At 44.3% G+C, this 25,006-nt stretch overlaps 1 protein-coding gene across 1 annotated transcript; it reads left to right on the top strand.

The window, feature by feature from the left end:
* Positions 1-136: 136 nt before the first annotated feature.
* Positions 137-24,589, top strand: LOC311249620 (vasoactive intestinal polypeptide receptor 2-like). The gene is made up of 13 exons (XM_084340811.1): positions 137-480; positions 4,819-4,918; positions 6,226-6,333; positions 9,058-9,155; positions 18,816-18,913; positions 19,935-20,073; positions 20,380-20,530; positions 20,999-21,059; positions 21,242-21,308; positions 22,106-22,197; positions 22,319-22,457; positions 22,974-23,015; positions 23,100-24,589. Exons 1-13 carry the CDS (start codon positions 424-426, stop codon positions 23,271-23,273), a joined length of 1,326 nt encoding a protein of 441 aa, XP_084196937.1. The 5' UTR covers positions 137-423; the 3' UTR covers positions 23,274-24,589.
* Positions 24,590-25,006: the final 417 nt, after the last annotated feature.

Here is a 25,006-nt window from a genome sequence, read left to right on the forward strand (position 1 = left end):
ATTTCATATTGAAACACTCAGGAAGCCGCTGCAGCTCAGGGAGCGCGCACCAGTCCGGGGTGTCCAGAGGGACGCGTGTGACGGGGACGCGCACATGTTGGAGAGCGAAGAGGACCAGACCAGACCAGCGACTGCACACAGCGTCTGTCCTGGACCGGGACCGCAGACTGGACCAGGACTACAAACAGTCTCAGGTGTGAGTCTTCATGTTGGGACGCACTTTTAAAGGAGGCGCTTCTGGATGAAGCCGTGCGTAAAGCTGCTGGACACCGTGCCAAGCCCACCTGCTGTACAGCGACGTCTCAAAACACAAAGCGGAGCGCAGGTTCGGAGCCTCGGAGCGGTTCACGTGTTTCCTGCCGGCAGATGAGCGCTGAGCTGCGGTTCAGGTGGCTGCGACCCGCCGCTGGATGAGATGAGACCATGGCCTTTACGCAGCGGCTCGCTCTGCTCCTGCTGGGCTTCAGCTTCATCCTCACGGTCAGTCCCGCTCTTATTGTCACCGTGAGCAGGTTTAAAGTGATACTTTTACTTTAAATACCAGTTTATTTATTAGAATAAGGAGTAAAAGTGAGCCACACCTTCAGAAAAGTGTCGTTATTGATGTTTACAGTCACTTAAAATCATTTCTGTAACACTACTCAACATCTTAATCCTCCTGTGACAGCAAATATTCAGCTTTAATAACATAATGAGGCCATAATACTGCTGATGTGTCCCCACAGTGGGTTTACAGTGACCTCTCCCTGCTTGATCTCTTGTTATTTCCTCTCATCCTCCCACTCAGGAACCTTTTAAAACAGATTTTTGTCTCCATAATAATCAGATTTTCTTTAATTTGACACTGATCGGTCTGTAGCTCGGCTCCCAGCAGCCTGCAGCCCGTCACCTACACACACCAGAGATAAACTTTCTGCAGCTCACAGCTCTTCACACCTCCGCTGTGTGAAAACATTCATTATAGATTCACTTTCTGCTGCTGCTGCTTCATGTTTAATGCTCGGGAGTGATTCACTCTGTAGTCTCGCTCTATATTTAGAGTCTGAAGCGGCTTGAGAGAAGTTTTCACCTCAGCAGAGACGCTGACGGCGAAGAACTAACAGATAATTCAGTTAAACCTCTTAGTTGTTCAATTTTCACACATTTGCAGAGCAGAAATGTCATTTTGTTCACATATTAGAGTGAAAAGTTTTTACTGAGGGATTTAAATGTTTCTATAAATCAGGCTGTGGATGACAACAGGATCCTCAGATCATTAGCAGTGCACATTTCTGCACACCACTGATGTGTTGCAAATGTCTTAATGTTCAATTTTAAATGTTTATGTTGTGACAGCAGCATTTTGATTGTTTAGGCACAAACATGACTTGTTTACAGTTTACGAAGGCTTACTCAGTTCTTGCCACAAAACAGCTGGAAATTGTTTGTACATTTAGTCAAAAATATTGTGTTTTATTGCCACAAACTCAGCTGGAAAGTGTCCTGACTTTGAGACAAAAAAACTGACTTTACTGCCACAATCACGTCTTGAAAGTGTCTTGACTTTGAGTCAAAACATCTGGTTTTATTGCCACAAACTCAGCTGGAAAGTGTCTCAACGTCCCGTCAAGAATTTCTTGTTTCGTTGCCACAAATGCAGCTAGAAAATGTTCGGCGTCTTGTCAAAAAAATGTGGTTATGTTGCCACAAGCATGTCTGTAAAAAAAGTCCTGACATTAGAGAAAATGTCCACAAAAACAGCGAGAAATTGTTCCAACGACTCGTTTAAAATATCAGGTTTTATTGCCGGCAAAACAGCTGGAAAGTGTCGCAATGTCTAGTTAAGAAAAACAGTTTTGTTTCTGCTAACACGGCTGGAAAATGTCCCAACGTCTGCCTTTCTGGCTCAGAGTGAAGTAAACGTCCTTTAAACATTTGTTTTGTAAAATTTCATCCATTTTTAGACACCACAGGGAGGTCAGGCCTGCCCTGAAGTCCTGGACAGGTCCCGCGGATGATTAACTCGAATGTTGCGTCTGTAGAAATGTTGCAAACGTGACGTCAGGACTTTCAAATTCCAGCCGAGTCAAAGTCAAAGTGACTCACTTGAGATTTTCCTGAAGAACAGACGTTTCACAGCTGTTCACGAGGAGAGAGGTAATGAAGGCGGTCGGGATCCTGCAGCATGTCTGCGTCTCGTCACCGCAAATCTGACAAACCTTGTTCACATTCCCTCTGAAGCTGCAGCCGGGCGTGCTTTGTCTCCAAATCTCTGATACTGTCGTGTGAACTCGATAATATTTGAGTATAAGGAAAGTAAGATAAGTGTCAAAAGTCACTGCACTGAGGGTTTCAAAGGGGCAGTCATGAAACACCGGATCAGAACCTGGATCAGTTGTATCCAAAGCTCGATCGGGCAGAAGATCAACACATGGAGCTGAGTTCTCTGAGAGGCAGAGAAGCAGCGTCATCACAGATGCAGACGGGGAAGGCTGTCTCGTGTGTCTGAGGACGAGCAGCAGTTTATAATCCACTTCTCAGGACGCAAACAAGGACAAACAGTCGAGGCGGGCCAAGAAATACCAGCATGTCACAGAGGAGGACGTTTGTGTGTCTGTCAGAGGTTTCTGAGCTTCACTGTTTGCACAGAGCGAAGTGAAGAAACTCACTCACTGCATCGTCCTTCGACTGTCGGCTGGATGCATGACGCATTTTCACTGTTACAACACAGTGGTGTGTGTGTGTGTGTGTGTGTGTGTGTGTGTGTGTGTGTCACTGTAAACCTGAGTGTGTGTGGTTTGTGCTAAAGGTGAATGACTTCTGCTTCCTACATTGATCGAGAGCAGAGTGAAACTATAAGATAAGCTCACTGGAGCTGCTGTTTGTGAGGGAAATAGGACAAAAAGGAGAAGAAGATAAACGACTGAGAAAATGTCCGAACGTTGAATCAAAAATATCCAAAATAGCAGCTGGAAAAAGTCAAAAAGTCTCGGTTTGTTGACACAAAAATAGCTGGAAATCGTCCCAACGTCTCGTGAAAAATATGCAGTTGTGTTGCCACAAATTGGGCTGGAAAGTTTCCCGACGTCTAGTCAAACTTTCCAGTTTTGTTGCCATGAACATCACTGGAAAATGTTCTGACGTGTAGTCAAAAATGTGAAGTACTGTTGCCTCAAAAGTAGCTGAAAAAGGTTCGACATCGAGTCAAATGACGTCTGAAAACGTGACCCGTCCGTCACATCAGACCGGTTTTGAATCGTCCCGCCGAACGCGGATTGTTCGTCTTGTCGCTGCTGCTTTTATTGTCCTCGTTGGATGAATCGGGTCGGACGAGGTTCAGGAGTACAAACATCCCTCAGCTGAATTTAATCCAGGACATTTTCTCTGTCACGGATCCGCCCGTGTGTTTGTGTGTGTCGAGCTCATTAGGCGACGGAGATTGCGTTGTGTGTTTGATGGCTGTGGATTACAGGAGGTCGGGCAGCTCGACCTCTGACCTGCGGCGCTTTCTATTTATAGTTTCTGTTTTGAGAAGCGGAAAATGGAAACGGAGAACGACACGAAACCAAATCAGCGTCCACGGGCGGGAAGGTGACGTTTATCGGTCAGGTGAGGACAGAAGAGACGTTTGATTGTGTGTGTGTTTGTGTGTGTGTGTGTGGTATAAACACACTGACAGGTCTGACATGCTGCTGAGAGCAGGGGGGGGGGGTATCTCACTGTAAACAGACCTCACACACACACACACACACACACACACACACACACACACTCGCAGTACATCAGTGAAGTCCGGTTGACACTTGGACTCGTTTCGTCTGAGTGTGTTTCTCTTTGTGCACATTGTTCACGCTGCCGTTTGTTTACACTGTGTTTGAGTGTGTGTCCATGGTTACAGCCTCTCACACACACACACACACACACACACACGGCGGTGGGGCAAAGCGTTATCGTTTATCAGCAGCACAAAAAGTTGGTAAGTCAGTCGCAGGAGCTGCTAACGAGGCGAGGCTGATCGACGATAACGAGCCGAGTGAAGCTCGTGAACGTGTCAGCGTCTGTTTCCTTCCTCTTGTTTTTCCCTTTCCCGGCGGAGTCGAGTGAGTTACGGCTCGTTGTCGGCACACTCGGCTCTGCTCCGGCCCAAATCTGCCCGCCAAATATACAGTTAATCTGTTGTCATGAGGTTTGGGTCGAGACTTTCGATGTAGGCCAGTACCAGAAACATCTCCTCCCTCCATGCTGATAGAAAGTCAGTTCTTCTTCTTCTTCTTCTTCTTCTTTCCCACAGACCTCCGTTGAGTTGGCGGTCCTGCACATGTACGAACAGTCCACACATTGTTTCCTGCAGAAGTTCAGATAAAAAACAGACTCTGGTAAAAGTAGAAGAACTGATTCAGCTTCTTTACTCCAGATGTTTGTGTTCGGATGTGGAGAGGGGAAGTCACAGAGATACTCAAGTAAAATACAGAAACATCTACTGAAGCACAGTAATGAAGTATTTGTACTTCTGCTAAAAGAACGTGGTCTGAACACATCTCGAGGACGTTCACACGTGCGCTCAGTGCCGTCCTCGTGCGATCTGATCACTCAGGACGGATGTTAATACCAAAAGTAAACAGAGACTCAGGCTAAAGAGTATCTGGCTCCATGTCACACGTTATTTATCTGAAGTACGAAACACTGAAATGAAGAAATTAAATTAGTAGATTTTAGTGCACGAAACTGGAGCACGTTCATCAAACACCGGCGTTCAGATGCGTCGAGGCGGCCGAGAGTGAACGCAGGACGTTTGTTCACGACGATATTCAGAATATTTATTTGCTCTCGTCCCGACAGGTTAACGGAAAGTTTCCTCTCTGTCAGTTCCAGTGGGAGATGCAGAGAGCCGGCAGAGAGTGTCAGACACAGCTGCAGCTGCAGACGCCTGCCAGCACAGGTACACACACCCACACACACACACACACACACACACACACACACACACACGCACACACAGACACACACACACAGGATTTGTTTGGAAACCCCCAGCAGCCCTAAAGTGAAATATATGCTCAGTTTTTACGGTTACTAAGAGTTTAGGTATGCGCAGGTACTTAAAAACACACACACACACACACACACACACACACACATGCAAATTTGTGCATTTGTGTGTGTGTGTGTGTGTGTGTGTGTGTGTGTGTGTGTGCTGTGACTGAGGTCAGCTGTGTGAGGAGGAGGCGTGTCTGGACGTCATTTCGACACAGTTCCCTATTAATGATTTATTTCCCTCTCAGAGTCGTGAGGACCACAGGAAGCACTCAAACACACACACACACACACACACACACACACACACACACACACACACACACACACACACAGATATAGCACAGTCGACGCAGAGCTCCTGAAAAGGCTGCGTGTGTTTGAGTGTTTCACCACCCTGATAATAATAGGCGTTTATCTGTGTGGTCTGCAGCCTGTGGACTGTCGCGGTCTTCTCACGCCTGTGTGTGTGTGTGTGTGTGTGTGTGTGTGTGTGTGTGTGTGTTACACTCAGGTAAATTGTATACCTAAAGGACAAACCACCCTCAGACTCTCCTGTTAGACACCAGCAGGTCAGGCTAGAAGGTTAGAAGGTACTTTATCTTCTACTTTATACTTGTACTCCGATACAAATACTTGATTCAAATTCAAGATGTTTGTTAATAATAATACAGTATACAGAGTATACAGAATGAAGATATGGACAGCTGGATAAGGTGTGTGTGTGTTTATATCTGTACATGAGACACAAATATAATTACAGGATGGTTGTTGTTGTTTGTGCAAAGACAGCAAGTGTAAACAAACATCTGTCGGCTCCGTCACGCCCCCGAGTGCAGGATGAGTCATCGACGTTTTTAATGATGTTGCAGGAAGTTTAATGCCTTACACGTTGCTTAATTTGCAGAGTTAAGGGGTAAAGTCAGTTAAATACTCGAATCACTTAAATGAAGTTATAATATAATCTGAATCCGTGGGCGATGCTGTAAGTGAGGAGCTTTTAAAGTGTTAAATACTGTTTCTGTTCCTCCTGACACAGGTGAAACTTCAGAGGATCAGTGCAGATGCTTTTATGTTGATTTATTTCCCTCCCGGTCGTTCAGCAGCGGGCACAGGATCAGTGAGTCTGCAGCGAGCAGCTGAGCCAAACAGGAAGTTGTGAGCAGTCTAATTTATCCCTCTATGTGTGTGATTGTGTGTGTGTGTGCTCAGGATGTCACGGCGAGTGGGACGACTGGTCTTGTTGGCAGAGCGCGGCGGTCGGCGAGGTGGTGACCGTCCCCTGCCCCACCGCCCTCCTGCTCCTGTTTGGAAAACACGGTGAGTCTTCAGCCGACGTCCTCGTCACGTCTGATGTAAGCGTTCATGTACGGGGACAGTTGTGGACCAGCAGAGAGGAGGTGAAGGTGTAACTGTGACCCAGGAGGTGAGCGGGAAGTTAAAGAAACGTAGGAATTAGGAAGCTCAGGGAACTTTTGGACTTTTATTCTGAAAAAAGGAAAGTTATGGAGTCGAGCTGCTTGTTCATGTCCGAGACTCGTCTTCCTGGAATGAAGGATTTTTTAACTGGTAATGAAATCTTCTGCGAACATATAAACAAAGGTTTAGATGTCTTTATTCCTGGAACACACTTCCAGTAGCACCCCGACTGATAGCTGACGGTCGCGCTGACCCGCTGTGGCTGTGGCCCCGAACAGGCCGGCTGGTGGAGCAGAGACACCTCACAGGTCCAGAGACACGGCAGAAGACCTGGACAGAGGCCGAAGGGGTCGTTGTGTTCACCGACAGCTTGTAAGCCGCCGTGCATCATGACCGTGTGAGCTGATAGTTTTACAGGCTGAGCGTGGCCGAGTCTTGTGTCCTCTAAATTAATTCAATTAGTTTCCAATATCTGGAAAGTAATTATATCAAAACAGTTTAACAAGTATTGAGAAATTCCTCCCGCGTTAATGTTTTCACGTCGGCTCAGGTCCAGCGTCGGAGCGTTACAATAATAATCAGCAGCTCTTCTGTCCTGAGCCGAGTCTGTATCGACTGTCGTGACCTCAGCCGGTCGTTTCCTTCCTCCCAGTCGCTCCTTTCACGGCTGATCTCACAGCCTCAGTCGACTCACTCGGCTTCATCCATCATGTCGATCGCCTCCCATCCCTCTGCCTTTGATCCTCTCGTCACGTTTCAGGACGGCAGGTCTTTCATCCCTCCACCTCGTCTCTCCTCTGCTTCCCTTTCCTCAGCCGGCAGTCTCAGGCTTCCTCACCTCTTCAGCTCTGATTGTGTCTCTTTTCTTTCTGTTCTTCTACATAAAATATTATCTTTGGGAGCAGAAACAGCCAGTTTCCTAGAAATGTTCTTGAAGCATGTTTTACACAAAGTAACGATGGCTCAACTGGCTCATTTCACTAATTTCGAGGAGCTCAGCAGCTGAAAAGTTCCTTTCAGGATGTTTTGTTTATAAAATATCTAAATGAATAATCTGTCTTGTGGTTGTATCATCACTTCTTGTGGTTTTCCTGCCATTAAAATATGTTTTGGTGGATAAAATGTTGTTTTTAGGGAATCTAAATTTATTGGGCGGTTGTGTGATTATCACGTTGCAGAAAACAATAAATCGGACCAGAACTGCATCCTACAGATGATTTACTAAATCACTTTTATGATAGATAGATAGATATTTAAATCATGCTTTTGGTTCGATGAGTGGATACTTTGGGGGAACGTTGACAGTGAACAGTTTGCAGATGTCTTCAATGTAAATGTTTTCCCTTTTTATTAATAAACGATGCCGTCCAACACATCCTCATAGCGCTGTAGCGTCCCAGCGACGTGCGAACTGGACCTTCAGGAAGTTAAAATAACTCCTTGTTTGACCCACACATCCATCCCCGACCTCTCCCCTGTGTTGTTCTTCATACTACTCGTCCTCACGACCTTCTTTGCAGCCGTAATAATAACTACTGCCACTACAGGTCAACAAGAAATACAGGTTGTTGTGAGCTCCTGAGGTTGTGTTTCTGATGAGGATGGGCTGATGCAGCTGAACTTGCAGTGGCAAACACATCTGCAGAGTTTTCCTGTAAACACACAAACTCTGTTTACATTCATTGTTACACCAAAATGTATTGTGTGTGTCCTTCAAGCTACAAACCTGCAGTTTTCTTCTTCTCTGCTTTTCTTGGCAAGTTACCGCCGCCTGTAGATCAGTGTCAAAATGTGTGAGACCTTCGGCGGGAGCAGGACGAACAAGCTAAACAACATGTTTTTATTAGCTGGGATGTGTAAGAGAAATTAAAAATGACCAACATGAGCTGACTGAAGAAAAACAGGCTGATGAAGCTTCCTCCTGAACTCCTCACCTCCACCTCCACCTCGCTGTGTTTCCCTCTCCCTCCTTCATCCTGCCGCTCGGGCTCTTTCGGTTAATGAGTCTAATTATTCGCGGGGCAGCTGTCAACATCTGGGCCGGCCGACTTTTTTCTCTGCGATTTCCCTCGGCAGCATCTGTCAGCGGGCCGTTAATCCACCTCTCCGCTCCCCCTGAAGAGACGCAAAGCATCGGCTCGGGCCGGATAAAGGATGAGGCGTGTAATCAGGACAACAGCGAGAGAAACGCCGACAGACAACGTGAAATATTCTCAGATTAAAATAAAACACTTTAAATGTGAAAACAACAGAGGAGAGAGACGGAGGAGGGAAGGGTAGGATTAGGAGAAGAAGAAGGACTATTTTTATTTGATAAATCAGTTGATTATTTTCTCCTAATTGATGGATCACTGCCCGTTACAATGATCCACAGGTCAAGTTAGGCTGTTTAAAGACATGATATGTAACATTTCTGCATTAAAATGTCTAAAAACGACTCAACTTTTGTTTTATATGTCGTTGAGTTGTGTACTGACGTTATCACAAATGTTTCCACAATCCAAAAGTTTACTCGGCATCATTCATCGCTTTAACTTCTGGGAAAACATCAGATGATACAACAAACTGACGTGTGTGTGTGTGTGTGTGTGTGTGTGTGTGTGTGTGTGTGTGTGTGTGTCTCAGGTAACCTCAGCAGGAACTGTACAGAGAAAGGTTGGTCTGACGTCCAGCCCGTCATCACCGTCGCCTGCTGGTCAAACATCACCGATGGACCCGGTGAGGTGAGTCGCTGTGGTTCTGTCTGTTCTGTGTGGATGTGAATCTGAGTTTAAGGTCATTTTCCGACAGCTCTGTTTGAAGAACAGGAGATGAAACGGTTAGAAGAAAAACCACGAAGCTCTCACTATGTTTTCAATCAGAGCGAGTGTAGGTGTCGCGTCCCACACAGCAGAGGAGGAAGTGCTGGTTGCAGACTTCGTCTTCAGTCTGTGGTCTAGACGCTCGAGAGGATCTTTGCTTTGAGCCGCTCTGAAAGCTTTGTTCAACAACAGGCAGCGAGCCGACCGCAGACCCAGTTTAAACACAAGCATGTTTAGCTGGTGAGACTTGTTTGTGTGTGTTTGTGAAGAGAGAAAAACTTTTCGTTCCAGTGCGTCTTTTGGTTTCGCTCGCTGCAAAGTTACTTAAAAGACTTTCAGACTTCTGAATCCTCATATAAACCTGGATTTTGTACACTGAACACATTATTAATGGATCTTTACATGGCCAGTATAAGCACGAGGACTGATTGTGGTGTGCAGGACATTTTTTCAGTGTACATATGACGACCAGATGATTGTTTTAAGGTGAAAAAGGTGTAATTTTCAATGGTAGCTCCAAAGCTACAGGGGGCAGCATAACCACTAATCGCTGCTCACTGTACTCTTTGTTTGTAGCGATTAGCTGCCGTTAGCTCAGTTAGCCGAGGAGCTAAGTGGTCCTGTTTGCCTCAAAGATCGATGGAGGTCAGTTTGAAGACAGGGGATACAGTATGGAGGCGATTTACAGCGGCTCTTACCAGGACTGTGACTCCAGAGAGGAGAAGTCAGGCTAATTGAGGATTTAATTAAAACAGAGGTGATGGTGGAGTTTTATTTAGTTTCTGTCCAGTTTGACTGTTTAACTGTGTTTTACGATGAGTTAACGAGGAGATTAAGCTCATCTTAGTTCAGTAAAAGAGAGAAACTTGAATTCAGACGGTGGACAGTTGTATTTTTTCTGTTTGGTGAGGGAAAGTATTTCCTTTAATTAAATTTTATGAGCTTATTTTGTTTACTCGTTAGACTTGGAAGCAAACTCGCTGCTTGAACAACGCCTCACCTCTTGGGGCTAGCTGATTAGCATGCTAACTTCAGACTAGTCTCTGTGACACAGTGTTTATTGTGGATGTGAAAATGTGACAGCTGATGATGAGCTGAAGACAAAATGACAAACTAAAGACGCACAATCACCCCTACAGCTTCAGCGTGATGTGAAAAACACACAAATAATCACAGATCGGCTTTGAGATGAAGTTGAAACACTCACCAGATTGATGATGAGCAGTCAGTGAGCTCAGCTTTGTCACTGTGATGATCAGATTAAAGTCCATCTCACTGGTGTCTGCAGCACAGCGCAGACGCTGCGGTGAAGTGAAAAGGCTGTTTTCACATCACGATAGCGTGTCAGCGTCTCAGCTCGCGTGTTTATCTGTTCAAAGACGACACTCAGACAGAGATAAACGGAGAGGAAGGTCAGGGTTAACAGAGCAGATCAGATGTGAGGAAAGAGAGGAGGGACAGTTTTTGGCTGACAGCGCTGTGACCTCCAGCCAATCACTCTGCACACCAGCCTGAAATCCTTCTCTTTCATCATATCTCGAGTGTGTTTGTGTGTTTCATTACGTCGCCTGTTGTTGAAACATCCAGGAGAGAGTCAGAGAGTGAAGAAGGAAGTCAGCAGAGACTAAATGTAACAGGAATACAACTTTAAAACATCACCTCGACCTGAACAGCTTTGTTGGATAGATTTTCATCAGCACTGGTGTGTTTGAATTCAGGTCAACCTCTGAGTGAAGTCAGCACTCAGCAGAGACTCTGGTTCTGGTTCTGGTTCTGGTTCTCTCTCTCTCCTCTCTGTAACGTTATGTTCATGAACAGTGGCAGATTTAAGAAATTTGGGGCCCAAGGCAAAGGCAGGCATGGGGCCCTCTGAAACGAGAAGACAACACACAAAACAACAGGTCAATTATACAGACACATACGTTTTAACAGAATACACATGTATTATTTGTTTTACCTGTTGTCCCTCTCTTCCTGTCCCTTTTTCACGTTGTCTCTCTCCCTCATTCTGAAAACAATATTAGGATTTCATGCAACTTCAGTTTTGTCTGCTCCGCTGTATCTCAGAGGCAAATACTGCACTTTCTACTCCACTACTGTACATCATTTACGTTGCTGGTTACATATTTCAAACCCTTCCTGCCCAGTGAAAACCATGTACCCTCAAAATGATGATTTAATGCTAATATTTGTGATAAACTGAAAGAGTCTTCCTTTGTGGGGCGACTTCTTCAGCCAAAACTCTTTAAAAAATCGTCTTGGGCCAGCTGGAAAATACATCATGACAAGACTTCAGTGAAGTTAGTTTTAGACTTTACAGTAAACACACGGAGAAGACGGCTACAGCGTGTACCGACTTCCTGTTTTCAAAATAAAAATGTGGGATATTTAAAGCAGAGATGCTGTTTAAAGCTATTGAGAAGCTATTGAGCTGAGATGCTAACATTTACATATAGCCTAAAATTTTTTAAAAAATATTGAGAGATGTAAAACATAAAAACAAGAGGCGTATCTCATGCAGCCAGTGTAGTTTCATGATCCCACACTGATTTTGAGTCAATTGATCACATGACCTGGAAGCTATTGAGCTAAAATGCTAAGATTTACATACATGCCGCTGCCACAGCAGCCGCAGTGAAGACAGTCGTCACTTCCTGTAACTTGAGATCAGCTTTCTGTTTCCTCCTTCTCTCTCCTCTTGTCAGCTCGGCTGGGGTAGCTTCTTTTCATCTGTCTCTTTTCTTTACTTTTCTCTTCTATACTCTCCTCTTCTTCTCTCGCCACTTCGCGCCGTGTGTTTTCGTTTTGCTGCTGTCTTCCTGGATCCGTTCTGCACATGCGCAGTAAGATGGACTGATCCAATGTAGTGGAGACTGAAGGGGGGGCCCGACACACACATAATACGATTAGCATTCTGCTGCATTTTAGCGAGAGGATTTTAATCAAAAACATAATTAATGTGCGCAAATAAGTAATAACTGTATTAATTAAGTGTATGAGGATTTTTATGGGGCCCTCAGGAACATGGGGCCCTAGGCAACCGCCTAGTTTTGCCTAATGGTAAGTCCGCCCCTGTTCATGAAGTAAAGTCCATTTCCCTTCCCGCTCCAGTCAGCAGTCAACGTTACAGAACAGAACCACAGTGGAGGTCACCTGCGGATCACTGCTGCAGTCAGGTTGATAAACGGGAGTGAAGTTAAATCCACAAGTTACAAAGTAACTCTGAGCTCTCCTCCCGTCGGTAAACGGCTGCGGATCAGAGCAGAACCTGATGAGACTCCAGGTGTTTATTCCTCCAGGAGGTCTGGATCTGCAGCAGACTCTCTCCTCCAGAGGGAGTTAGGGAGTCGTGCTGGCTTATTTACCTGTCGTTGACATTAACATCAACTGGAGAGACTTCTGTCCTCTGCTGTCGGTCCGTCTGTGCCGGAGTCTCACACGCTCATAGGGACTTCCTGGTGCGTTCAAGTGCACCTAATAAAAAATGTAAATGACGGTTGTCAGGCCCCAAAAGTCTAAGTCTGACAATAACAGAGCCGTCAGTGCTGAAATATTTTCGAATCAGTCAAATCGAATGGCGGCACCCCTACTACAAACACAGGCTCTGTTGGCGTTACCTTTCTTTTTCCATTTTCGTGCAGTGATTCGCTGAGCTAACAGCCAATCAGTGTGATTTCTTTTCACCAGTCGGCTGAAAAGCCGCCGTAAAGGACTGACGGTGCAGGACACAACACAAAAACGAGGGCCACAGATGCTCACTGACCTGATTTTCTGTCTGTTTGTAAGATTTCCCTTTCTTTTGTTTCCCTTTAATTTGTCTCCCATCGATATCTGAGCATAGGTGAGTGAGGAAATCTGTTTGTTTTGGGATTAATGGACCCTTTAACAGAGAGTTCAGGGGGGCGGTAGTGTTGCTCCTGATTTCTTAAAGAGATTCCTGAAGCGGCACGTTTTCACGCTTCGACTCTTCACACTGAACAAAAATAGAAAATCTGGGTTTCCAAGAACAACCAGGAAAAACTTCCACTGGAGCGGGTCGGAGGATTGAGATGTTAAAGGAGAACAGCTGAGTCTTGCTCACGGTATCTGTTGTGGCGAGACGCTGGATTAAACTCTCAGCTCCTCCAGCTGAGTCTTTGGGGTTCAGTTCCTGGTCTCTCTGCTCTCTAATCCGCCCTCGTCTGCTTCTGAACGCGATGAGGGTGAACTTTACCCTCTGCAGCCGACTACATCTGAATATTGCAGGTGGTTGTAGACATAAATAACCCTTTAGTGAACCTGTGCTGTTTGTCCAGTGTGTGAATGTGAGCGTATCTGTTTTAGCTCGGCCCGAGGCGTCCCGCGTGATGCCACGCAGCTTATTTCTGACCTTCGCAGTTATTGCTTATAGTCACGGCTGCATTCCTCCACCCTTGGGTTTATACTGAGCTCTCAACAAGCAGGTAACATCCAGGTTTAAGTGAATATCCGGACCCATTATTGTGTCCACGCCGCGCTGTAATTAATGCCACACACTCGTCTTTCTTCAGGTTGTTGCTCCCTCATCGTTCTTCGGCGTCTCGTGACATTAAATTAAAACAGTTTTGGTCTCTTGCTGCAATAATAACCAGTGTTTGTGGGAGGACGTGCTGCAAAAGTAACGTTACAGTAATATATTACTTAAAGCAGAAACAGAGTAGTATAACATGTTTCCAATAGGATTCGTCATATTGTCGTAGATCCACAATACTAAGTTTCTTTTAATATCTCTGTCACATCTCCGTGTTTCTCTGTTTACACATCTTTCCTGTTTTCAAAACAGGATGTCTGCAAACTGTAATCTCGTCTCTATGATCGTCCACATCAGTTCAGATAACGGTTTTATATCTGATCAAAACATGTGGGGAGGCTGAGATGAAGCTCCGTGTGGCCGACCTACATCGTTTGTGTGAATCTGCTGATCCGGTGTAGATGAGGTGAAGCTCAGAAAACAGATAAGGAGGCTGTTTGTGTGATGTTACTGAAGTCTTTGTCCTCTTCTTCTTCTTCATCTTCTTCTTTGTCCTCTTCTACTTGTCCTTCTTCTTCTTCTTCTTTGTCCTCTTCTACTTGTCCTTCTTCTTCTTCTTCTTCTTCTTCTCCTTCTCCTTCTTCTTCAGACCTAACAAAAGATGTCAGGATATTTTCCAGCGGTACTGGTCCGGCAGAACCAGGTATTTTAAGCCAAAGCACTGAGGATGCAGTCATGGCGGGTCCGTTGATCTGACAGTGTGAGCGTGTTGAGGAAGATTCAAACACACAGTTTAATGTTTCTGTCCAGCTTTTAAAAAAACACCAGGAGGATATTTTGTTTCAACTCACTGGAGCTCAACAAATCAAACTGGATTTTAGGTTTAAATTCTCAATAATTCATGAAGAAGCTGCAGCAGACATCACTCTGCTTTTACTCTTGAGACATAGAAGTTTTGAGCCGTGTAGCATCGTGTTTCCAGCCTGCGTTGAACAACCAGATGCAGCACGAGTGACCTATTTAGTTTTGATTGTTTTTGTTTAGCTGCAAAGTATGAAACGAAGCAGCCGACCGATAAAAGCAGAGAAAAATAACACGAAACTGAGGAGGAGCACGCCGATACACACAAACCTATCATTCATGTACAGTAGACACACCTGAGCTGTGTGACAGAAAACAGTACATTTTTAACAACACACACACACACACACACACACACACACACACACACACACACACACACACACAGCTGGCTTGTGATCCTCTCCAGAGCCCTCAGGTGTGGGATTCCCGCTCTTTGACTCTCAGCGAAGCTTCTATTTGTTTCCTGTTGAAGAGACGGAGGTTTTCCATCTGGAAAACATTCAGCTGAGACCAGACGTCACCGCTGGCACACACACTGCACACACACACACACACACACACACACACACACACTACACATAGATACTCACTGTTCACACACAGCTGATCGTCCTCATCGTATCCTCTGATCACAAATCACACACTCGACTAGTTTCAGCTTTAATGTCGCGTTGACACAAACGGACGCTGCAGACTTGAATGAACCTTAAAATCCATTTAAACTGGTGATACGTGTTTAAAACACTCAGTGTTGCAGAGATCTGAAGTTAGCATGCTAACCAGCTAGCCCCGACCCCGTCCTGTCTCCTAATACCACGTTGTACCTCAAGAGGCGATCCAGAGGACGCTACGTAGTCGAACAAGTCAAACTGTGTGTGGAAACACACACTGTTCAGGATGTAACGGCCCTCCGACAGCTGAGAATGTACATTTTGTGCTCGGTGCTGAACACACCTACAAGCTTCGGGCCTGTGGGAGACAAGAGAGGCCCTGAACACATCATTTGTCTCCTCTTCTTTACACAACGCATCTGTTCACTTAACAAACCTCTGTCACATGTCGGAGACACCTCGGAAAATCCACCTGTTTGACAGAGAAAAACTTCTCAGGTAGCCAGAATGAGTCGCCTGAATGCAGCTCGCAGGACTCCTGCCAGACACTTACTGACGTCTTGTTTAGATGTTCCTGTGTGAAGTAGCTCTATAGGCTGAATGATTTCAGGGGCAGGCACCGTAATTCACACAGTTTGAGTTCAGTGACTGCTTTAAGAGTCTTTCAGGGCGTTCCTCGTGGTTTAAGAGGCTGGCGTTGAAACCACATCTGTCAGCGGAGCTCTTCCTCTTTTCCTCCCACATCAACACCTGCTGAAACATTATATCTCCTTTACTTTTATTATATAATCCTCAGTAGATGTCAGTTTTCATGGTGAGCAAAGTTTGTTTACGTTCTGTTTTAACTCACGTTTTACAGAGATCAGCCAAACTGGGTTGTATTTTACACAACGTATGATGAGCTCGCTGCAACGTTAACGAGTTTTATAAGTGTTTTATTTGTAAAATGTTCCTCTGCAAAGTAATTTAAAGTGAAAGCATCTTAAACGTATCACCTTGTTCTTCATAGAAACTCACTGGAGGCAAAAATCTGTCGGTTTAAATTCAGAAGCAGACGAATTTAAGATAATTAACTAAAGCTGATTTATGTGACGTCTTCTTTCTTCTGTCCTTTACTGCTTTTATTTGTTTATTTCTGATCGATTTATCGTCCTTTATTCTTTTTACTGCTCTTAATCTGTTTATCTGGTCTTTCCTCTGACGTGATGTCGTCTTCTTATCGTCCTTTATTGATTTTATTCTGTTATTCATCTCTATCTTTGCATTACTTTTCTGTTTTACGGCTTTTATTACTTTTACTTTGACTTGTATTGTCTTATTGTGTTTCTACATTTTCTGCCTTCTTGTTTTAATTTCACCTTCGACTCGGCGTCTTTTCTGTAATATCGTCTTCCTGAGTTTCCTGCTTGTGCTGGTTTGTCAAAGCACTTTGTAAACTCTGTTTTTAAAGCTGCTATATAAATAAAGTTTATTATTATTATTATTATAAAACTGATTATCAGCCCAGGTCTCATGGCAAAACAAAATTGAGCCTCTTCAAGTAACCAGTGTCGCGCAAGTTATTTTCAAAATACAATATATTACATATAACTAGTAACCTCCATTTTAAAGTAATATATTACGTTACAGTATTTCTGTGGTGGTATTCCTGTGAGCTGCTCTTGATTGAAATCACTTGGCGGCACACGGGAGCAGAAGATAAAGATTTAGACTTCGATCACAGCCAGGAAGCTGTTCGGTCTAAAGTTCAGCCGGCTTTGAATCTGCGGTGTCAGGGAGGAAGACGGAGAGGGCGAGCGAGCCAGCGTTTATGGATGAAGTGGTGTTTGGACATAGAAGGCAGCGAGGCTGCGGCAGACCAGAGCCAGCAGGTCATCAGCTCCCAGCAGAAGGCCTGAGAATCAGCCCGAGGAATGAGGCGCTGGTGCCAGGCTGCGACTGTGCAGCCTCACATATTTGTCTATAAGTGTGTATTTACTGAAAGCATTTAAGTTAAAGTACTGTGATTCAATGGAAAATACTTTCAGAGTCAGCCGTCAGTCCTTCAGCTTCTCCATCAACGTTAACTTTGATTGTGAATTCTTAATGTTGCAGAGAAATATCTCTATTTTAAATCATGTTTACAGGAACTTTAAGTAAAGTACAGACGAATATGAATGTTCATCAGACTGCAGTCACTGCAGAGAGTTACTGTAGTGTTAATATGTTAAAACATCAATCATGAGAGGAGGAAGGAGAGAAGGGTACAAGTAGGAAGGAAAGGAAGGAAGGATGAAAGGTAGGAAGAAACGAAGGGTAAACGTTAAAACTAAAGGACGAAAGTGCAGCGAAAAGGAGGAAAGAAGACTGAAAAGTTAAATGAAAAGAACAAAAACAAAGGATGAATATAGGAATCAAAAAGGAGATGAGGAGGATGAAAAACAAGAAAAGAGGGAAGAATGAGTGAAGAAGGACGATAAGCAGAACAAAAGAAAAGGAGAGACAGAAGGAAACGTGTTGGCTGATCAAAACAAAGGAGAAAAGATGACAGAAGAGGAGAAAGTGTCCAGAAATGTGAATCTTTAACTAAGATGCTGCAGCTGCATTAAATCTGTATGAATATCTTTGTGTTTGTAATGTGCACATTCGTGTGACTGTATGCAAATCAGCCCAGTGTGTTTGCATGTGTGTTTTTGAATATGTGTGTTTGAACAGTGTGTGAACAGAGGCTCTCAGTCAGTGTGTGTGTGTGTGTGTGTGTGTGTGTGTGTGTGTGTGTGCTTGTGCACGTGTAACTGTACATACAGAGAGTGTGTGTGAGTGTGTGAATGTCCAGTTAATCGCCAGATGGTGTGTCAGACGTCGGGAATGTTGTTTATAGATGAGGAGAGCGATGAACGCCAGGCACCGACACACACACACACACACACACACACACACACACACACACACACACACACACACACACAGTCTAGATCCATCGCTGTGTGTCGGGCCTGAAGAGTTTGTGCTGCTTTGAAACGGACCAGATTCTCGTCCTGGTGCTGCTCTTATTGTGAAAGAGCCTCTCCACTCTGTAGAGAGACGGGAGAAAGCAGACGCTCAGCGAGCTGCTGATAACGTCTCGTTCATAAACCAAACCTCATTCAAAAAAAGTATGATTTAATCAAACATGGGAAGAAACAGAAAAATCTTTGGCAAAGCGTTTTTTAAATCCCCTGTTTGTGCTTTTTGAAAGATACATGGAGGCTTCAGGTGCACTGAGAATACTTGTTTCTGATTGGCTGCCTTCAGTTTATTATTCTCTGTCCTCATCAGCTCTGTAATGACCACACAAGAATCTGTTCAGCTGCCAGACCACAGCTTTGTTTACTTGTTGGAGGAGTTCACAATAATACGTCACGGAGACACACAGTGGTTTCTTTATTTACTGTGCAGGAGAATCTTAAAGTACAAACAACGCTACTTCCTGTTGCCAGTTGGTGGCGCAGGTCAGGTGATGGATATTTAACTTAAAACAACTTCCCGTTTCATAGCACAGCATCGAAAGCACCGGTCACATGAGATGATTATGAGATTAAACTGTTATTTCACATTTAAAGGTGAATAAATGTGTCTTCTGTGTGTTTGTGTGTGCAGCTGGTCTTCTACAGGGTGGTGAGGATACTGTCCACTCTGGGCCACAGCCTGTCGCTCATCACTCTGCTCACCAGCACCATCATCATCTGTTTGTTCAGGTAAACACACGCTCGTCTGTCCACCGGTCACACAATCACACCAGTTAAACAACATGTCCACGAACTGAGAGACGCTTAATCATCCTCAGGTATCACACATTTATAATCCCAAAAAATGTGTTTTCAGATTTATGTAGTTGATTTAATTTTGGCCTTCGCACCTGAGAGATTCTGCATGTTTTAAATCAATGTCCGACTTTAATATAAATGAGCTTTCTGTCAAGTATAAAGCATATTTTATCAGCTTATACTAATAATAAAAAAAATAAAAGTCAGATAAAGTGTCTTGATCGGACGTGTTCAGGACTCCTGCTTGTTCCAAAACCTGCAGAATCAGATGTTTACTGCAAATATCTACATAACAAACAGCTGATTGTGATTTATTGTTGTGTTTTTGTAAAAATATGTCGAACAAGTTCACAGATCAAATTTAAAAAAAACAGCCCTCCAGGATTAAAAATCTGATCTTCCAACATTTTCTGATACATAAAACATCGAAAATAACTGGAACGATTATTATTTACTTTGCTGTAAATCATCTTGCAGCAGCGTCATCTCTAGCTCGGGTGAAGTCAAACACAGAGTTCAGCCCTTTAAGTCTTTTTTAGGCAATGAAATGCAGAAAGTTAAGATTATTTTAAACATTTAGGATCAACAGTTTAGTGTCGAGCGTCTAGGCAAAGATCCAAATGCTCGATCCCGTGTCGTAGAAAAGCTTCTTTTAACTCCGTGCATGTGAAGGATTACTCAGAATATACAATATAAACCTACGTATACACTCTTCAACACACTCTCACAAATGTTTCCCCGCACACAGAGCTCTCACGGTGATCGCAGTTCGCCGGAGAATCGCGTGGAGGAGTCTGGATCCGCTCCAGCTGTTCACTCGGCTGCTATCAGCATGTTTAGATAGCACATCCTTCACTGGCTTCACACCCCGACTCGCTCTGTAAACACACTTCTCAACGTTCCCCCCTCTGTGTGTGTGTGTCTGTGTGTGTCTGTGTGTGTGTACATGCAGGAGGCTCCACTGTACGAGGAACTACATCCATCTGAACTTGTTTGTGTCGTTCATGCTGCGAGCCGTGGCCGTGATGACCAAAGACGCGCTGCTGTTCCCAGACGAGGAAACCCCAGACTGCAGCACGCAGCCCTCGCTGGTGAGACGCACGCGTTTGTCTTCCTCCGCTCAGGAGGATCTTTCTGTGAGCTTCTCTGTTGTTGTTGATATCCACCTCTAACACGAACATGTGCAGTCAGATATGAGTCATACGGCTTGTTTGAACCCTTTAAAACAACCCAAGCGGTGAAGATGAGTTTTTGGTCCTCTCACAAGAGCCCGTAGAGTTTCACCTTCCGATAAAGGAGCTGAATCATCGCTTTCAGGTGTATTTCAGGATGTTAGTGGCACACTGCTGTGACTAATGACTATGTAATCACGTATGTTGTTGTTGTTGTTGTTGTAGGTGGGCTGTAAGGCCAGCCTGGTGTTCTTCCACTACTCTATCATGGCCAACTTCTTCTGGCTGCTGGTGGAGGGTCTCTACCTGCACACGCTGCTGCTCGTCATCCACAACTACTCCATCCGCCTCTCCATATACATGCTCATTGGCTGGGGTAGGCTGCACCACGACAGACACACAGACAGTCAGTCAGTCAGTCAGACAGACAGTCAGACAGACAGTCAGACAGTCAGTCAGTCAGACAGACAGACAGACAGACAGTCAGACAGTCAGTCAGTCAGTCAGTCAGTCAGTCAGACCAGCAGAGCGCCATGCTGTTGAAGAGCACCAGTGCGTCACATGACAGGTCGGGCAGTAAACAGTCTCCTGGCCTCTGTGTTCGCTCAGATCCGCTCGGTCTTAGCCGCTGCCATGTGACACCTCCTTCCACCATCCATCACCACTTTACCAACACTTCCTCCCTAATGCATTAGCTCCAGCTGGTTCATGTTCGTGTGTGTGTGTGTGTGTGTGTGTGTGTGTGTAGACGTCATATTTCCTGCGTGGCACCTTGTGAGGATGTTCTGTGTCTGGCAGACGGAGAATCTAAACACACTTTCTCTGCTCGCTCTCTGTTCCTCAGGAATCCCTTTTGTTTTCGTGGTTGCGTGGATCATATGTAGGATAAAGCTGGAGGACACGAGGTGAGTCTGCACCTCTGCCGAAGTGCAAAGTGTTTGTGAAGCATTTTGATAAACACTGTCAGCCTCTAGTGGCCGCTATCGGCACTGCAGCACACACTGCGCATCTGAAACAACTGGATCAAACCAACTCTGGTTTCCAGAAATACTAAAAAATATTGAGTGATTTGTTTTGCTGTTTTCAGTTGTTGGGAGAAGAATGACACTTTCATCATCAGAATCGTCAACTGGCCCATCATGGCGTCCGTCATCGTGAGTTGCCATGAAAAAGTTATAAGTTAACTTTCCTCTTTATCAGCGTTCAGTGTTTTGACTTTTGTTTATTTTACTACTTTTTTTTAGCCCCACTTTGATTAACTAGAATTTCACTTTATCGCTCTTCCTCTCCCTTTTTCCAGCTGCATAAACTCAAAAGTTATGTCTGGGAACATTTTTATTAACTTAATATGATATCTCAGTGCCATCCGTCTATAAACAGTCTGAATGCTGCTGAGATAACATCTAAAAACAAAGTTAAGTTTCAGATAAGATAAACATGTTGGGCGAGTCGTCGATGAGCCAGAACATATTGCCTTTATTTCTCCTTTTTGAGTAACACAACGCTGCAGAACGCTCCCTCTAAGAAATGTTCAACTGAGAGCGACTCAGATTATTTATGGTGTCGCACCAATTTGTCACGTTGTATCTCTGTATCTGATAAAGAGCCAGTTTAGTCTTGACACATTAAACCGTTTATGGATGTAATCTAAGAGATTTGGAGCTGCTAGTCTCTGGGAAGCAGAAATACAATAAGTGGACTCATTTGTTGTTAAAATACTTAAAGGATGAGTGTGTTAGATGTATCGGCGAGGTTGCAACTAACTGGACACCTACGGTGGACGCTCAAAACATGAAAACGAAAAATGTTCGCTAAAGCCAGTGATCGGTTTGTCCATTACGGGCCACTGTAGAAACATGACAGACGCCATGGAAGAGGCCCATATCAATCGAGATACATTTTGTTGTCCTGTTACACAGATTTTGATTTTGTCTTTGTGTTTCTCTACAAGGTCAACTTCGGCCTGTTCATCAGCATCATCCGCATCCTGGTGCAGAAACTGCGCTGCACTGACGTCGGAGGAAACGAGCAATCGCAATACAGGTACAGTTCCCGAAACACCAGGACATAGTTCAGATCGGATTAGATCTCGTTCCCCCACTCTATATGCAAATAACCATGTACATCCACTTAGCGTCAATAAAATGTTGTGTGCGTCCTCCAGACGTCTGGCTAAGTCCACCCTCCTGCTGATCCCTCTGTTTGGGATAAACTACGTGGTGTTCGTCTACATGATGGAGCCGACCAACAAAAACGTGGAGCACATCAAGATCTTCTTTGAACTGGGCCTCGGATCCTTCCAGGTAACATGTGACAGGTTTAACCTCTGACTGCACTCAGCACTCAGCAGAGACTCTGGTTCTGGTTCTGGTTCTCTCTCCTCTCTGTAACATTACGTTCATGAAGTAAAGTCCATTTCCCCTCCAGCTCCAGTCAGCAGTCAACATTACAGAACAGAACCACCTCCGGATCACTGCTGCAGTCAGGCTGATAAACAGGAGTGAAGATAAATCCACTTTTTAGTCCCAGAAGTTAAAAAGTAACTCTGAGCTCTCCTCCCGTCAGTAAACTGCTCTGAATTAGTGAAAGATCTGATGTGACTCTGCACCCGACTCTCTCCTCCAGAGTTGGCCATCTTCATCTCCTTGAAACTTGGTCTCAAGTCAACGTTTGACTTCAAATCTAATCCGATGACCTGTTAAAACATTTACTTAAAACTCATTTTTGCTTTCCTGTCCGAAGCTTCTTGTCAGTACAGCTCGTGTCATTTTTTGAAGATGATGCTTGATCAGTAACGGTTGTATACGTGTGTGTTTCAGGGTCTAATTGTGGCTGTCCTCTACTGTTTCCTCAACAGCGAGGTGAGTCTACACACAAACACAACTCTGAGAATTAAATCCTCGGCTTTACAGACACTGAACTCTGCTTCGTCTGTGTGTGAGAAGGTCCAGAGCGAGCTGAGGAGGACGTGGAGGAGTCTATCTCTCAAGCGTTACGTGGGGCGGGACTACAGGCTGCACGCCATGTCGGTCAGCCGGAACGGCACCGAAAACTCGGCTCAGTTTCCCAGAAACTCCAGAGCTCAGTCCATCCTGCAGACTGAGACCACCGTGCTCTGACCGGGGACAGAGACAGACTGTCTCTGTAAAGACATTCAGAACTGAGGCTCATGTTTAGAGCCGCTTCTTACAGCAGAGGGTCAAAGTCTTACTCAAGGACACTTTTATAGACATATCATTTGCTCCTGCAGGGACTGAAGCTGTGACCTGCAGGAGTTTCTGAGGTGAAGGACATCTGGTCGGACTGTGTGCTTCACTTTCTTCACAATGGTCTTCAGTTCATGAAACAGTGCCTACTGACGTCCTGCAGATCAACTGACTGAACTTTAGTTCTTCCTTTCATTAAATTAACATAGAGACAAAAGACTACCAAATAAACATCACACTTCCGTACTCTTTATCTCTGTGACGCAGCTGTGAATCAGCTGCTGCTGTTTTGTCACACTGAAGGCGAATATTAACTTCAGTAGTAATTTGTGCCTGCAGACTTTTTATACAGCTGCATATAAGTGTTATATATATCTTGTTATGGAAGAGGAGCCTTCAACAGAAAGAATATGTACCCAAAAGATTTGTTTCAGAAATATGTTGTTTTGTTTGTATTAATAACCCCGCAAAAATTTAAATTTAAAATGTAGACAATCATGAATTTATTGTTATTGTTGTTTTAATCAGAAATGAGGCAGACGAGGCAGAACTGATGCCACATTCACTCCATGTTGAATAATAACAACTGCTGACTTGAAATGCATTTAAAGCAGCAACTTGGTTTCAAATGTCGGGTGAAGTTATCCAGTCGTACACAAGAGAAAAAGATTTTAGGAAATTTGAAAATCCCGTGTCGCAGTTTCAGCTTTGATCTCTGTTATTTTGTGCCGATGTCACTCAGTTGAATCATCGTGGATTTAAGTTTTTCCCCAAAGAGTTTTACTCTTCGTGATCTGAAAGCTGTATCGGACCAAAGCTGTTCAATGAAAGATAAATGATTGATGATAGTGATTTAATGAAAATGGACAGAAAAGTCATATAACCACGAGAATTTCCGTACTGTCAGCAGGGACGATCGTCCGTATCAGGATCCTGAGATGAAAGTTAATATAGGAAGAATATATCACCAACAGATCCATCCAACCCTCGACGATATGCAGTACTCTGGATGCTGAATATGTGTATTTATTCGCAGTAACACAAGCAGGGTTTCAGTTGTACTTATAAAACCATACTTGCCTGGATTGTTTTGTATTTTATGTCTTGTTTTTTACACAGTTGAGTGTTTAATGTTGGTTATGTACGTGACGTCGAGGGAGATTTGTAAGCTTGTCAGCACAACTGTAAACCTGTGACTGTATGTTTAATGTATAAAAGCTTTAATCATGGACACTGAGTCATGTTTGTTCTCATCATTATTAAATAATCTGTCCGTTATAGCAGCAATCATTTTACTGTCGTAGTTAGTTTAAGTGAAGCTTATTTTCTAACTGTTTACCAACACACCTACATCACACCTTTCTGAAACCCCTGAGATGTTTTCTAAGAGTTTATGTTAAACAGCTGGGCTTCAGTTGTGTTTTTACTGAAGTGGAGTATACTATATGTTTTCAACCCTGGCCTCAAGCTGGTTTAAACTCTGCATCCTGTCCTTCCGCAGTGTTTATGTTTCTATTGACCTCGAATAAACCCAGAACTGCTGTGTGTGTTTATCTGCACTTGACAGCTCACACTGACCCTTGCTATCAGAGGGTCAGAGGTCAATGGGGAAGAGAGCATGTTGCTCCACTGGTAAACAGAAGAAA

Source organism: Pagrus pagrus, assembly GCF_965226575.1.
Source record: "Pagrus pagrus genome assembly, chromosome: 20".
Lineage (NCBI taxonomy): Eukaryota > Metazoa > Chordata > Actinopteri > Spariformes > Sparidae > Pagrus > Pagrus pagrus.